Below are 17,573 nucleotides of genomic sequence, written 5' to 3' on the forward strand. Positions count from 1 at the left end.
CTGGTATACATGACTGAGTCATGTCTTGTTGAAGTACGAGCGCGGTAAACCTTTTAACTTGAAACAAGACATACAGTAGCAGTGTTACAGTACATAAGAGACAGAGGGTTTCCTGGTGATAACTGTTACTGTTACAACAGCACCATTAATATGATATGTAATATGAATGGTATAAATATTCTTGGTTGACATTATCTAGTTGTCATGGTTATTGTCATGAGATCATTAGCAACCATCTCACATTGTAAGATATGCATAGATGCATGTTAAATGTATCCTTATTTATTTATTTATTGTATTTGTTTTCAGTTACTAACCTGATTCCCCAGTGGCCATCTTTCACCTACAACAGTATGACAGCACAGATGTATGGGCTATTAATTTAGCAGACCTACGCCTCCTCCCCAGTGCCCTGTTTGCCATCTAACGATTAGAAAATGAAGGGCTGAGTCGAGACTCGAGACTAATGAATGACTTGCAGCTGCATATGAGGTCACTAATGAATACTGAGAGATGTGTCTGTTGGTGGAGAGGAAAGTGACATATTCACCTGTTTCCTAGGCTGTGTGTTTTCCACTTCCTGTCAATTTCATTGGATTTCATTGGATCAAATCGTGGAAAACACACAGCCTAGGAAACAGGTGAATAGAGCGACCAAGAGAGAGAGAGAGAGAGAGAGAGAGAGAGAGAGAGAGAGAGAGAGAGAGGGGGGGGGGGGGGGTAGAGAGAAGGAGGTATAGAGAAAGCAGACAGATAGAGGTACGGCACACGTGAAGTAGGTGGTTTGACAGGAAGTCAGGTAGAGAAAGTGTACAGTACTTGCACCAGACTTGGAGAGGACAAGACAAAGAGTCTAAAAGCCACACTAGCTACACCCACCCAGAACAAAGTTGTTTAAACCGGCCAACATTGCCATCCCCATGGGCCCATGCATGCTCTCAGTGGTGGGGCTGTATTGTAAACAACAGCAGAAGTATCAAATAAAACATGATAATTAAAAAAAGCTATAAATTGCCTTTTGCCCTAATGGTGGTGCCAGGATGGGCCATGACCAAAATCAGCAGGCTTCATGCTCATCTAGATTTGATTTGGCAGGTGCTTGTTGTCCTGAGTCCAACATTTTGTTCTACGATGGGAAGACAATGTCTCGGCTAATCAGCATTTTTGAACAAAGAGAGTGTTTCCAGCTTATTGTTTTTCCTGGTCTATTAATTCATATGCCTGATTGTCCAGGGAAGCTACAGTATTTAGCAATTAGTGGTTCTGATGAGGCTACAAAGTCACTTGGTAGCATCTGATAGATGCTAGAATCTTTGATAGGCTTGCCATCTTTGCTGACACAACATCTGTCGTACAGTATGTCCGCTCACACTCGACTGTCTCCACAAAGTCAGTATAGTCCCATACCAGGCAATGATGCAACCAGTAAAGGATCCTTTATGTGTAAAGCCCTGATGTTGTTTCTTTTATAGGTTTTGTCTACATGAGACCTGAATCGTTGATGGCTTATATGCGTATTGTTTCATTCTTGCCTCTCATACAGTACACTAAGAATGGACAGTTAAAGCGATTGGAGCTTCTTACATTTTTATTCAAGCTTCACATAGAACGTAGCACACGTTACACTCTGCCTCTAAATTAACAATTCTAGTTGGCGTGGAAATAACACCTGGTGCAAGGGGGAACGAGAGATCCAAAACTTCAGGGAGTCTATGTGAGACCTGAATTGTTTAATGGCTTATATGCTGTGCCCTGGCCCTGGCAGTGTGCTTCTGAATGATTCTATGATATGCATGTTATGCACTATGATGCACAATATTTCTGACCGCTTCCCCAATCTCACGCAACGTCATGGAGAACGACAAACGATGATCGATCTTGTAGTGCGGCCAGTCTCCCGACAAAGAAACGGCAAGGATTTGTTCCACTATAATCACATAGTCTGACATAGTACGTCGTGAAAGAGAATAAAAAGTTGCGTAGTGCGTACGGGAAGGGATGTTAACAATTGATCTATAATCGATCAATTGCAGTTAAGAATTTACTTGATTAGATGTATGGATTTTCAATTGATAAAAAAAACATAAAAATTCAATCAATCAATCAAAATCAATTAATCGATTAGTCAATCGTTAGGTTATCAACTATCCATTAATGAATTCATCGATTATTTGCATCCTTACGTATGGGCCTTAAGGGTGTTCTCGTGATACTTCTGTAGAAGGCCTATAGAAGACCTTGAGGCCCATACCAAGCTTCTTCAGTCACCTGAGATAATGGCATTGGTGTGCCTTGGTCACAACTTGGTCAGTGAGTAAGTCCTAGGCGAGTTTCTCAGTGATGCATATGGATTTGACTTGCTCAATGTTGTGGAGCAGCAGAGATAAATAATTGAGAACATTTTGAAAAACACAGCACTTTCTCCTATGAAGATCAATCCGGCACATACTTGGCACCGGTTGGCTTCTACCTGTGCCTGTGTGTGTGCGTGCGTGCGTGCGAGAAAAAGACAGAGGCCGAGGCAGAGGGCTGATAACATTTGGCCAAAATGACGTACAAATGTTCATTAAAAAAACATACTTTTGACTGCAGCATTTTCTTCAAATGGTGAATTACACGTGAGAATTTCACCAACTTTCAGGGTGCAGTCATGCAGCAGATAGTAGCCTAAGCTTGCAGCGGGCAGTGTAAAATAGGATTGGAGAACATGGCTGCTTGGATGGAGTCACTGACATCTGGCCAAGCTCATTTGGCTGCATGTTTTCAAATGGTGAGCCATCTGTAGCTCACATAGCTTGCATACAACTGTGCCTCGAGGTTCCACAATTTTTGCACTGTAAAATCTTTTAGTGTTAATGTAACTCTGGGACTGTACAAAATACATTTGTACACTCTCAGAGTTACAAATTGATACAATAATGTAACTCTGGGACTGTACAAAATACATTTGTACACTCTCAGAGTTACACATTGATAAATAAACACAGAGTATTTTACTGTGTGCCATTTATGACCAAACACCAAAGTATTTCCAAACAGGGCTTATTAGATTGCTCTGGGTGCTAATCACTGTTTCTGTGGCTGAGCTGGGGTTCAAAACTCTCCGCCATGCTGTGGTTATTGAATTATTGGCTCTTTTCAGCTGGAAGAATAGGCCGGCCCTGCATTTGATTAGATTTTCAGTCCACTATTAAATGAATGTCCGTCAAGTAGCAGAGGAGGCGGTAAAATGTGAGATTTAGTTTCGGCACAATAAGTTGAAAGGAAAGGCTGCTATAAAAAAAAAAGATGCATTCTTTTCTTTCACGTTCCAATGTTAATTCCTACACCCCAATGACATTTCTTCTATCAAATTTGATTAAAGTTTGGATATTAAATTTGACAGCCCTAGTGTGTGCAGGCGTGTGTGTGTGTGTGTGTGTGTGTGTGTGTGTGTGTGTGTGTGTGTGTGTGTGTGTGTGTGTGTGTGTGTGTGTGTGTGTGTGTGTGTGTGTGTGTGTGTGTGTGTGTGTGTGTGTGTGTGTGTGTGTGCTTGCGTGTACGTGTGTAAGAGAGAGACTTTGTGGGATTGCGTTTTATCAGTTTATGTCTCATTTATCCTACTGCTCTTCCTAGCACTCTTGCTTGGGAGTTCACGTCTGACAGCTGAATCAGGGGAAATATCAAAAATACACTGGTCTCGTCCTCAGGCCACCACTGTGACAGACTCACTGAGCGAGCATGCGCATGCACGCACACACACACACACACACACACACACACACACACACACACACACACACACACACACACACACACACACACACACACACACACACACACAATGTTGAGCCCCAGGGCCCATGCTTTGTACTGTAGAGGGGGTTATCTTAGCCGGATAAGCTGCAGTGTTTGATTGAGCGAAGAAATATGCTTCATTGCAGATATGTACAATACACGTATATATAGGTTGACACGTGTGGATCAAAGTGTGTATCATAAGACATGTTTGACTTTGGCCTTCATATTTGGTTCCTGACGACTCGGCCTACCTCGAACAGCATAGCCACGTTCTATTCAGATCAGAGCATGTGAGCGGAGCGGAGCGGGGGGGAAATGCCGCTCCTCGCTCCAGGGGGCTGTTGTCACGCTCGCTATTTGTTCATCTTGATTACCCCCACCCCCCCGCTCGTCGCTCACGTTGATTTGCGCACCTGTCGCTCCACGCTCAGGGTTGCCAGATCTGCTTATTATAATTTCCCCGCAAGATTTTATTTGAAAATAGCCGATCTACAAGCTCACAACGCGTCGCATCGCGACGCGTTGTGAGCTTGTAGATCTGCTATTTTCAAATAGCTGATGTATATGTTAAAGTGCGCGTGTGGCCCATAGTCGCTTCTTTTGGGCTGGTTTTCCTAGACCTGGTTGCTTGTTTCTCTCACAGAATCTGGCAACGCTGTCCACGCTCCGCTCAGACTGGGCTGCCCAACAGCAAAAAAAAAAAAGAAAAGTTGAAAAAGAAATTTGAATGAAATCTTGATCAAGGACGTGCGCTGTGCACTTCTGGATGTCTGTGTGTCTGAGTCCGTGTAGCCTCCATCTCCAGGCTTTTGTTTTTTAGTTTTGCTGAAAAATAAGAGCCTGGACAAGCGCGTTGACGTTCCTGGAATAGGAAGTGTTTCATTTCCCCAACCAACCAACCAACCAGAGTGCAGTGGGCGTCGCTCCAAATGTCGAGACGTCAGCGCTCTCAATGCTGCACATTGGGGGAGAAGGAGGGGCATGTGGCGGGGCGGGGGCTGACGGACAGATCGGTGAACCAATGGGATCTCACAGGAATTTTTCTCTGGAGCTTTTGAACCCGCCCCTCTATGCCAGATATCAGACACGCTAGGGCAGCCTCGAGTCCATGCGACGGGGCATGCTCAAACATGCGGTGGGCGGCCCCCGCCGGAGCGGCTTGGAGCGGCAGGTGGTCCTCGCTCCGAGTAGCACTCCAACTTTTTTATAAACCCGCTCCCCACTACTTTAACCCTTTAAGACCTGAGGCCGCTTCTAAGAATTTTCTAAATCCTAACAGTTTTTTGAAAAAAATCAAAAAAATATTTTTTCACGATTTTTCAAAAATATCAGATCTACAAGCTCGTAGCGCGGCACTCGGTGCCGCGCTACGAGCTTGTATATCTGATATTTTTGAATAGCAAAAGAAATCTAAAGTGACACAGATGCGTTCCAGGTATTAATGGGTTAAAAATCGCCGCACTCCGCTCACATGCTCTGATTCAGATTATGCCATGCTGCTCGGTTCAATCAGTACATATTACTGTTTAACAGGAACAAATATTTGTCAAGCCTTTTTTTTTTGTCTGGCCATTTCTTCTTCTACACTGAAAAATCACTCTCAATCACAGTACAAACTGTTAATTTAACTTAGGCGAGTGTGAAAATGGACCCAGGCCAAGAGTTAAATTAACTCTTGCGAGTGTATCAGTTCATGACCAATGACCAAAATGACCAATTTAGGGGTCACTAACAGCCTGTTTTCCTGCCAAAGGGATCAGTTAAATCACTTCAACATAAGCTGGCCAACGTGTATTGTAATGTTGCATGCAGACAAGTGGGAAACATGAAAGCTTGGCTACTGTCCACGTCATTGCCATGAATCCTATTAAATGGTACATACAGCGTGTAGTACGCTGAAGTGGCAGCGTGGCCATTGTGAGTGCACATGCCTAACACGTAGTCGCCCACCTCTACAAACAAGTAACAAGGGATGAGAAAAATGTGATCTGTTTTGTCTTTTTGGTGGACTAATGAGCCGACCTGGGGAAAAAATGTTGCAGCGCTAGGTGCCAAGTGTGCAGACATATGGCCTTTGACTGTGTTTCTTGATCACAACAACATTATCCCTCACAGACTAGAGATATTGTTAGTGGACTTCCCGAGAAGTCGACCTTTTGGCGATATTAGGTTTTCTTTGAGATTATATGATTCACATGAGACAGCACTTCCTGGGAACGGGTGAACTTCCCTGACAACATATTTGATATTCACTATATTTTATGATGGGCTTTGCTGAAGAGGAAGTCCTCAGCGATTGGCGATTCATCCCCTAAGCCTAACTATAACAATAACAATAGTATAGATAGTACAACGTCTTGTCAGGAGACACGTCCACTAGCTTGCAAACAAACTGCCTCTAGACCAGACATGTCCAAATTCCGGCCCACGTGGGGCCAATCGTGGCACGAGGGCAGATTTTATATGACATGGGGCTTCCTTCTCAAAATGTATTATTTATGGCCCACCAGTATAGTCATGTGAAATTCATACATTGAGTGTTTTGAAATGAACCTGGGCAGATGGGCTATTTCTCAGTCAAATTTGTGAGGATCCCTAACCGCGTGTTCCTTGTATTGTGTCATTCTGAAGGTTTGAAAGAATGGCTATTTATTTTCCTTTTTTAGAGACCTTTTCATACTTGTTTACATTAGGCTAATCTGCCATTTGAACAAAAGACCATTTTTTGGACTGTAAATATAATAGCAATGCAGTGCACGCTAAATAAAAGCTGAAAAGGGTCTGAATAGTTTTTTTTTTTGGCAACACTGCCAACAAAAAACGATTGATATTGCACTGTAGTTCAATAAAATGGTTGTAATGAAATGCATTTGTATGTGACTTTGTTGGCCTAAAGGTATATATAGTATGACAGAGATGCAGTCAGTATTTTCATATCTTCAAATACAGTGTGACCCCCTTTGAAAACGTTTTGGAGACCCCTACTCTAGACACAATACTGACGAATATCTAGACCCAAGATGAAACAATTCTTGCATTGTTAATGGATAAAAGTCACAAGATGTTGGTCACTATCAACAACACCTTTCAAATTAGACTGCCTCTTGCAATCACATTCCCTTTGTGTCGCCAGTCATAGACATTGATAAGTCACCGATTTTGGCGTAGCGCTGCCAGACCGAGATGGATTTCCTATTTCAGTAGACCGTGGGTTTGAATAGCCTGACACTCTCCCGGGAATCACGGAGCAAAATGAAATGGAAATTCAGGCTTTTCAAAACAACTTCAATAGCAATATCAATTCTATCTGCTAACGTTACCACCCCCTCTGTTGTTTTGAATTGTCTCATGCATTTCAATTCCATCATTGTGTTCAAAGCACAGTGATTGGTTGGGAAAATCCAACCGAGGAAACGCCAGATGCTGAATCTCAACATACGTATAGATCATTTTCAAAACAATGACTATAGCGATTCAGCGGCTAGAAGAGCCAGGCAACCACGTTCTCACTAAATGCAGTAGTGATGATTTTCAATGGCGTCCTAGTGTTTCTACATCGCTGACTACTTGTACATCAATGACTCACTGCTGTCAAAAATAGGGACATTGTTCTTAAAGAACAATCAGTTCCCAGTATGTTTCCAAAATGTGTGTTTGGTTTGACTCCCTAGTAAAAAACACAAAAAACAACAACAAAACTCCCTGCGGCAGATAATTTCATGAACCCCTTATGTGTGATGGATTTCTGAAAAACCTTCTATATCCACAATAATTATGGTCCAAAGAAATGAATTTGTGTGTGTGTGTGTGTGTGTGTGTGTGTGTGTGTGTGTGTGTGTGTGTGTGTGTGTGTGTGTGTGTGTGTCCCCGTGCGTGCGTGTGTGGCGGACCTGTGCGTGTTGGACCTGTCCGGCACTCACCTGAATTCTCGTCCACCCTCTCTTCCACCGTGTGGTCTTTCTGGTGGACCCACTCGCTGTTGCACTTGAAGTAGATCTGCGTGGCGGGCGTGGCCTTGCAGTACAGGTTGACGGGCTTGTTCTTCACTATGTAGCCCTCCTCAGGCTCGAACAGGAAGTGAGGCAACGGCTCCGGGGGGTCCGAAGGGAAGGTTTCCGGAAGTTCACTCAGACTCCGGAAATCGTCGTCATCTCTCACTGAGGGATAAAAAAAAGAGAGGGTGACGGTTACGATGCGTACAGACACTGAACCAGTGGCATCCCATTTACATTTAGGGCAGGCGAGATTTCCCCCCCACCTCTATTACCCCAAAAAATACATTTAAACTCGAAAATCGGCGATCGAAAATCGGCGATCGAAAATCGGCGATCGAAAATCGGCGATCGAAAACCGGCGAAAGTGGCCGTTTTCAAGATGTTTTGGCCACTATCTCTAACAGAAGGTCCAATCAGTTCAAAGCTTGTTGGATGTGTGACTTGGAGGACAATAAGCACGCAATGACACCTTTTCGGGTTATTTGTTTTTTTTAGGGGAGGCGACATCTTAGTTGGGCAGGCGACCGCCTGCCCTGCCTCTACAGTGGGTACGCCACTGCACTGAACTCCTTCACTCCTGTGCTGTTCAGTTCAACAGACACCTTTTGCTGGGTTCTCTAACAAAACCTCAATCTTTGCTTTATTGTGGATTAACTTGGATGTGGGTTCTGCCGAGGAATGCCGTTTCTTCCCTACTATACTGAAGAATACATTACCGCGAACCGTACGCTATCTCTCACTCTACATATGTTTTACACCACCAAACTCTGTGGTTCAATATTGTTTGGTGTAGACTTCAACATGAGCGTGGTAATGTTTTCATTTGATCCCCCCTTCATGCCTGTGTTCCGACCCACTGGCCACCACAGAGGACAATTTCCTTCCCCCAGAGCTGTGAAATGCACCTTTAATCAGCATCACACTGTACACTGGGTGCTGGGAATCCAGGAATTTATCACAGCTGTCCATCACAAAGAACAAGGGGAGAGTTCATGAAAAATACAGACAGTCGGTCGGTCGGTCAGTCAGTCTCCACTTTTTGAGGGGAAATTCAAGTGGTACAGTAGGTCTAAATCTGTACAGTAGATATATACTGTATATCAGTAGATACAGTCGACAGATATGATCAGACAGACAGACAGACAGACAGACAGATAATACAGTAGAGCCAGAGAAGAACAGGTTGAAGAACAGGTTGGCAGAGACAAACAAAGACAGAGACACTCCAGACAGACACAGTAAGTGGGCAATTCATTTTTTCGATAAATCATTCGGAACACTCATTCAGACAACCTTGAGGGCGTGAAGAGCCTTTCCCTCCCTATCTTTCCATTCAGCTTGAGCTTTTTCTACTCTTGCCTCCAAGTCCATTCGTTCATTACGCCCACCCATGGCCTCAATCAACAGCACACAAAGACTGTTCTGTCACCAGGTTGCAAGGGTCACCAATGTCATGAGGATTACATGAGCAAGTTAGATGGAGGAAACACACACACACTACACACACACACACACACGCAAAAGCTGGCTCCAGGTAAGCTATGGTAACACACACACACACACACACACACACACACACACACACACACACACACACACACACACACACACACACACACACACACACACACACACACACACACACACACACACACACACACACACACACACACACACACACACACACACACACACACTTTTCCTCTACCCTGTAATTTCTTTCCACTCCATCAGCGTCAGGGTTCATTAAACCAGCCTAGGTCTTGTGTAGGTTTGTGTGTGTGTAGTCATGTGAGTCATGGGAACATGTTAATTGATGACATTTTGAAGGAAATGTCTTTTTTTCGTAACCTCCGCTCTGCACAATCCACACGCACACGCACACGCACACACACACACACACACACACACACACACACACACACACACACAATAATAGTAGGCTACTGTAGATTACTTCACATGCACAATGAAACACTGTTTCACACACACATGCATGGACACAACCTTGCACGCACACAAAGAAGGGAAGCGCTGTTGTCCTGTTTAATGTTTAATTTAACCCATTAAAACCTGAAGCCGATTCTACAAATGTCTTGTCAAGGACCCCCCAAAATGATATGTATTTGGCCTCGGACCCCATCTCCAAATATTTTGTTCCAGGCACCCCCCTAGAAGCAAAGATTTGAGTTAAAATGTTCGCATTAAAATAATATATATATTCAAAGATTTGCACACATTTTCACGATTTGTCAAAAATAGCAGATCTATAAGATCATAGCGCAGCACTCGGTGCCGCGCTATGAGCTTATATATCTGGTATTTTTGAATAGCCAAAGTGTAAAATAATGCTTTTTAGCTCAAATCAAGAAGTGACACATGCGTTCCAGGTCTTAATGGGTTAAACAGTTCAAATCTTTATATACTGTATGTGTTTTCAAATGTATGGATCGTCTTTCTTTGTTCCGTAAAGCACCTTGAGCTACATCCCTATGTATGACACAATAACAGTTTATGATTGTTATTATTGACTGTATTGCAACATCAGTTAAGATGATTTCGTAGGCTACCACTATTATCTTGAATTATTCTTTTAAGATGACCACATCTACTTAGAGGAGCATTGATCTTTTCAGGAGCATCATATTGGATTTCACATACACCATTATACATTCATTGATTTGCCTGTACGTGAACACAAACACTGAACACACACGTGCAATCTTCCATTCCACCACACTATAGCCGTACAGTTCTGGTCCTTATCTATAGGAAAATAGCATCCCGCTGCAGGCCTGGAACAAAAAGCTTGCTTAGGAAAAACTTAGCAAAACACACAAAAGAGGCAGAATAGTGGAGGGTGCATCCCTTTCTTTGATGTTGACATTTTTCTCCCTCCATTCCTGTAATTAGCCCTTCCTCCCTCCGTTCTGTATCCCAGTGTGAAACCATGGGAAACCATCGTTCACTGTATCATTTCATCAGTGCTGAGACCCACAGTTACAAGGACGGACTGGAGGTTATAGGCTGCAGAACAATAGCTCCATAGAGAGGTGTGTGTGTGTGCGTGTGCGTGCGTGTGTGTGTGTGTGTGTGTGTGTGTGTGTGTGTGTGTGTGTGTGTGTGTGTGTGTGTGTGTGTGTGTGTGTGTGTGTGTGTGTGTGTGTGTGTGAGAGTGTGCGTGCGTGCGTGCATGTGCATGTGCATGTGCATGTGCATGTGCATGTGCATGTGCATGTGCATGTGCATGTGCATGTGCATGTGCATGTGCATGTGCATGTGCGTGTGCGTGTGCATGTGCGTGTGCATGTGCATGTGCGTGTGTCCGGCCCCTACCACAGGAGTCAGCAGCTTGTATCTCCCCATCCCCTCCCCTCGGATCACAGCCCCAGCATGGCTCCCAGCATGTCTCCTATACACCTGGGGGACTCTCAGTGATCCAGGTGGACCACAGCCTGGATTAGGGACTAATATACCTCACTAGTAGACCACAGTACACAGACTGAAAAGGCAGCCTGTCAGAAACATTGTCATTCCCAAGGAATCGTGCTGTCACCAAGTATGTCACCACCTATAGAAGTTCTCCTATAACTCCTCCATTGTCAGCTGCATCACAGATGACAATGAAGAGGAGAACAGAGCCCTGGTGGAGAGACAACAATCACCTCCAGCTCAACATGGGAAAGACCAAGGAGCTGGTGGACGACGACCTGCGGAGCACAAAGAGGCTACAGACTTTCACCATCCGAAGGGATGGGAGAGAAAAGGGAGGAATTTGATAGGACTAACAGAACTGAAAACGTCTACTACAGGAGAAGGGACAGAGCCAGATGTTCTTCCTGAGGAGGCTCCAGTACTTCAGAGCCACAGGCTGCTGCAGATTCTCTAGCAGTCTGTAGTAGCCAGAGGTCTGTTATTTTCCATGATTTGTTTGCGGGGGGGGGGGGGGGGGGGGGGGTAACATAAACACAGGGGATGCCAACAAACTGAACGAGCTGGTGAGGAAGTCTAGCCTATAATTGGAGTTGAACTGGACACATACCGGAGGTGGTTGCGGAGGGTAAATTGAGGAGGAAACAGGATGCTCTCCTGGACAACGCCTGCCAGTGAAGATGAGGGGCACATTTAGCTACACATTCATCCCTCCTTAATTGGTAGTAGACCACAAAGCCACTTCTGGTCAATCCTTTGTGCCAGTGTCCATCAGGCTCTACAACCAAGCTTGACCTCGCCTTATACACCTGCACTGTATGTTACTGACCTTTGATATAGATAGATAGATAGATAGATAGATAGATAGATAGATAGATAGATAGATAGATAGATAGATAGATAGATAGATAGATAGATAGATAGATAGATAGATATTCACTAGATATCTAGGGACAGCAGCTCAGAATGTTATTTTATTTATATTTGTATTGTTTATCTTGGTGTGGCTGTTGACTCTTACCCTTTACCTGTACCTCTACTGTGTTTCATTCGTACCGCTACTGCTGCCATGATACCTGAATTTACCTCCAGGGATCAATAAAGGTTTATCTTATCTTCTCTCATCTTATTGTCCCATTCCAGGTTATTTTTCCAGTGTCTTGTTCACTTGTTCATTATCTCTCTCCATCTTCAATACTTATGTGCTCTCGCTTCATTCTCTCTCCCTCCCTCCCTCCCTCCCTCCCTCCCTCCCTCTATCTCTCTCTCTCTTCCTTCTTGTTCATTCGGCAGTCTCTCCCCCTGGGTAGTCTTTTCTAATTTCTTTATGCCTTTTATACTACTCTCTCACTCTCCCCATAAACTCACTGAATGTTTCCCTTATCTCATTTTCCATCCTTTCTTTTACCACCTTCTCTCACAGGTGTGTGTGTGTGTGTGTGTGTGTGTGTGTGTGTGTGTGTGTGTGTGTGTGTGTGTGTGTGTGTGTGTGTGTGTGTGTGTGTGTGTGTGTGTGTGTCTCTCTGCATCTCTCTCTCTCTCTCTCTCTCTCTCTCTCTCTGCACGAGAGCAGTCCTTTCTTTGTTACCAAAGAAGGGAGATCTTGGTCAGTTGAAAAATTGGAGGCCGGTCTCATTACTATGTACAGATTACAAAATATTGTCAAAATGTCTTTCTAATAGACTAAAAAAGCACATGGACACAGTTATACATGCAAATCAAACATACTGTGTGCCCGGTCGTACAATAATGGACAATTTGTTCTTAATCCGGGATGTGATTGATCTATCAACGACTCAAGACTTAGACCTGGGACTCCTTTCAATTGACCAAGAAAAAGCTTTCGACAGAGTACATCATGAGTATTTATTCAAAACCCTGGAAGCTTTTGGAATAGGCAGATCTTTTGTATCGTGGGTTAAACTTTTGTATTCAGGAGCGTCTGTTGTGTTAAAGGTGGGAGGTGGACTTAGTTGTCCAGTGAGAGCGTACAGGGGGATACGGCAGGGTTGTCCGCTATCAGGCCAGCTCTACTCGTTAGCTATTGAACCATTTTTACACACACTTAGGAAAGGTTTGGGGGGGTTTATGTGTCAAGGTGTAAGGGAACAGAGGGCTGTAGTCCTATCTGCCTACGCAGATGACATAACAGTTTTTGTCCGAAGGCAGGAGGATGTTGAGTGTCTTAGCAGGAGCATGGCATTATATGAACAAGCATCATCAGCAAAGGTGAATTGGGGTAAATGTGAGGGCTATGCTATGGGCCAGTGGCAAGGCAACAGACTACCAATACTGCCGGCAGCTTTACAGTGGAGTACAGAGGGGATGAAATGTCTAGGAGTCTTTCTGGGAAATTCAAATTTTCAGCAGAAAAATTGGGAGGGGATGATAGAGAAGGTGAGTGCCCGATTGTCTCAATGGACGTGGGTATTGCCACAGTTGTCCTACAGGGGAAGAGTGCTGGTTGCAAACAACCTGATCGCCTCAATGTTCTGGCACCGTTTCACTGTATTGGAGCCACCAGACACACTGTTGAAGGAGATTCAGAAGAGACTGGTGAACTTTTTCTGGGGGGGACAACACTGGATCAGAGCGTCTGTGTTGTTTCTACCGGTGGCCGAGGGAGGTCAGGGTCTAATTGACTTACGTAGCCGTGTTACAGCCTTCAGACTACAAACAGCACAGCGTCTCCTCTACAGGAAAGATGTAGTATGGACAGACACAGCATGCGTGCTTCTAAGGAAAATACAGGGTCTAGGCTATGATAGGCACCTGTTTATGTTGGAGTTGGACAAGATGGACTTAACAGGCACCACTGTGTTTTACCAAACAGTTCTGCGAGCATGGAACAAAGTTCTGAAAGCTCGGAGGGATGGAACACAGACTTATGATCAAGCAGGGCAGGAACCACTGTTTTACAACCCACTTATCCAGAGCAGGATGTTGAATTCTGCATCTGTGGAGAGAATGCTAACAAGAGCAGGAATTGTGAAGCTAACTGATCTGAGATCAGAAAGAGGTTGGAAAACAGCAGAAAACCTCAGTGAGCAGACTGGCTTGAAGTCTGTTCGGTTCCTGCAGCGTCTGTTGAGAGAGGTGGTATGTTCACTGCCTGGGGCAACCAGAGAGACTTTGGGAGAGAGCCTGATGGCGAACAGGATGGAAGGGTCTTGGACTTCCCAGTTCTAGAGGTCTCTGCCGCAGTGGAGGAAGGGGAGGAAGGAAGAGGGTCAAATCCTCTCCTTTAAAACGCCACAACTGGGAGACGTACGTGGACTGTCGAGTAAGACCTTATACGCAGTGAGTGTCAAGGTCATCAACAAAGACACACTGAGAGAGTACAAGAGTCAGGTGGTCGGGAGTACTTGCACAGGCTCTTCTCCACGGGGCAGCTGGAGGTCCCTGTACAAAACTCCAGTGGAGAAACGCACTGCAGATCTCCAGTGGAGGATAGTGCATGGGGCCCGTGGCTACAAACAGACATGTGGCTCACATCAACTCTGGGGGCTAGTAAAAGTTGTCCTTTCTGCCAGGAGGAGGAGACACTTGAACATCTATGGTTAAGGTGCCCAAGGCTTGGTAGTCTGATTGCGCTGCTACAGGATGGTTTAATAGGTTTAATGAAGAGCTAAGTGATGAAATGTTTATTTTTGGGCCACGGTACAAAGCGTCACAAAAGAGACGGTTGGGACTGCTTAATTTCTGGCCGGGCAGGTAAAAATGAGTATCTGGCTTTCGAGAAGGAACAAGATCCAGGAGCGGGTTCAGTTGAAGCTGAACCCATGGCAAAAGGACTGGTAGCAGCTCGTATCAGAATAGAGTTTGCCTATTATAAAATGATTTCTTGTCTGGAGGACTTTGTTGAGATGTGGGGGCAGGGGACGTCTTGTGTAGCATTGAGCAGGAATCACTGGTTTTGTTTATTTAAGAGAAAAAAGAAAAAAAAAAAAAGAAAAAAAAAGTAAATTACACAAATGTAATTTTTAAATGAAATGGAGGGTGTCAAAGAATGTGTACTTTTAGAGTGTCCTCTCTTGAAGGAGTAGGAATGTTCTGATGTATGTTTTTGAGTGTAAAAGAAGGTTAATAAAGGCTTGTTAAAGGTCTCTCTCTCTCTCTCTCTCTCTCTCTCTCTCTCTCTCTCTCTCTCTCTCTCTCTCTCTCTCTCTCTCTCTCTCTCTCATCTGTCATCCAGGGGGGCTGGTGGGTTCGTTGCTCCAGAGCGACAGCCATAAATTATTGATTGGCACATGAAACATGATAGCTGGAGTAAACAGTCTTGCTAGGAGAGAAAGAAGGGAAGGTTGCAGTAAATTGTCCCCTACGTACACTGACTTAATATTGCCTCTCTCCCCTCCATTCTCCTCTCCTTTTCACTCATTTCTCCAACTCCTCTCACCACCTTCCACACACTCCCATCTCCTCTCCTCCTGCACCCATTGACAAGAGGGTGAATTAGCGACCCCAACAGCCCAGCTCATAAACGTCTTGTCTGAATGATGTCATCAATAATGGATGGGCAGGACAACATCGGTATTGGATTCATGGCACCGATTCCATTCGATTTTGTACCAACGGCAAAATCACAATCATTGATAGAAAAGGCTTGCTCACATCTGTCACCCTTCAAAAAGTCTAACTAAGCCAGCCAGAAGTTATCAGAACTGTTCAGAATGATGAGTTTATCGCGGCGAACAGAGGCCAGGAAGTGCAGCAGGTGTACTTCCTCTGATTGCCTACTTGGCTGTGGGTGCTCAGATGCAGTCAGTATTTAACTAAATCCACCTAAAGAAACGCCAGCACTCCCAAACATAAAATGTAATTTAATAATAATAATATATTATATTATAATAACATTATTACTAATGTTATTACTGTTGTTGTTTTTGTCCTTGCTTTTTTAAATTATTGTGGGATCGCTTTAGCGATCACACTAATGTGTGACCTTCTTAGCAATCCCACACTGTTTCTTCAGGAACAGTACTTTCTAGTTATTATTATTATCAATTTTATTTTATTTTATTAAATATTTTACAAATTCACATTGCGACAAGCTGAGAGCTGCTTGCTGCTAATTGTGCCATTTTAATTAAATTTTGAAAAAAAAGAAACACATTTCAAAATGTTTCTCCTAAATGGATATTTCTTTTAAATGATCAATTAAATCTATTAGTTTGATTAAGTGTTGCATTCCTACAGGCACTCCTTCATAAAGAGATCACCTCATCATATCAGCATAAACAAGGGACAAAAACATTCACTATTGTATGATGCATCCTCCTTCGTAGAAAACAATGGGATTATTATGTCATAAACTAATAGCAAAACCCATATAGACTCCAAAAGGAATCATGTTACACTGATGCAATACAAAACAGTTATTTCTAGGTCTATTGCATGTGTTATTCACTGGAATGCAAATAATAAAATGCCAAGGCATAATGCACCTACGGGTCCATTTGGTTACATTTGTACACATTTGGACCTTACTTTGCATGTTCTAAGGCAGTGCTTCTATCAGATGGGCGATCCACTTGCATTTTCAGAGCATGTTTACTTTAATGATCAATGAATTGACTTTTATGTATCATATTATCATTAAAATCTCAGTGTTTTGCCCAATTGCAACATCCACACGTGAGCCCCAGCCCACAGGTTGAGAAACACTGGTCTAATGTGGGCTCAAATACTGCCATATAGGGTAATGAGAAGTCCTAATGAGTGGGGGTTACTGTGTGTGTGTGTGTGTGTGTGTGTGTGTGTGTGTGTGTGTGTGTGTGTGTGTGTGTGTGTGTGTGTGTGTGTGTGTGTGTGTGTGTGTGTGTGTGTGTGTGTGTGTGTGTGTGTGTGTGTGTGTGTGTGTGTGTGCGTGCGTAGGGGCCTCAGTTCTCGCTAAGTGCTCTGTGATGAGTTATCAGTGCAGTAGCCGTGGCAACCATGAGGTCATACTTGTGATGTTTCTTATCACAGCTAGTTAGGATCAGCAGCAGCTGCACAAACACACGTGCACAGTACACGCCATGCACACATGCAAGACACGCACGCGAGAAACAAACACGCAAACACAAAAAAATGCTCATAAAACCTACATATGCACCTACTGACTTCTTCCCGCACACGCACACGCACACACACACACACACACACACACACACACACACACACACACACACACACTCTGACCTCAGGTGAAGCAGTGCCTGAAACACATACCTGGTCGTCTCATAAACCCACTGACCCCTTGTAACCCCATCCCCCATGCACCACCCGTAACCTCACACACACACACACACACACACACACACACACACACACAACACACACGTGTGCATGCATGCATGCACACCCCTAGACAACTACGAAAAC

General features: G+C 44.1%; 1 protein-coding gene across 2 annotated transcripts in view; it reads right to left on the reverse strand.

The window, feature by feature from the left end:
* Positions 1–17,573, reverse strand: part of LOC311043027 (netrin receptor UNC5C-like) — a 280,919-nt gene that overhangs the window by 128,616 nt on the left and 134,730 nt on the right. For both annotated transcript variants that reach the window (XM_084054159.1, XM_084054158.1), the window contains exon 2: positions 7,701–7,937. In XM_084054159.1, the coding sequence (XP_083910285.1) occupies positions 7,701–7,937 (237 nt within the window). The remainder of the gene's footprint in view (positions 1–7,700; positions 7,938–17,573) is intronic.

Source organism: Gymnoscopelus microlampas (assembly GCF_963454915.1).
Source record: "Gymnoscopelus microlampas genome assembly, chromosome: 4".
Lineage (NCBI taxonomy): Eukaryota > Metazoa > Chordata > Actinopteri > Myctophiformes > Myctophidae > Gymnoscopelus > Gymnoscopelus microlampas.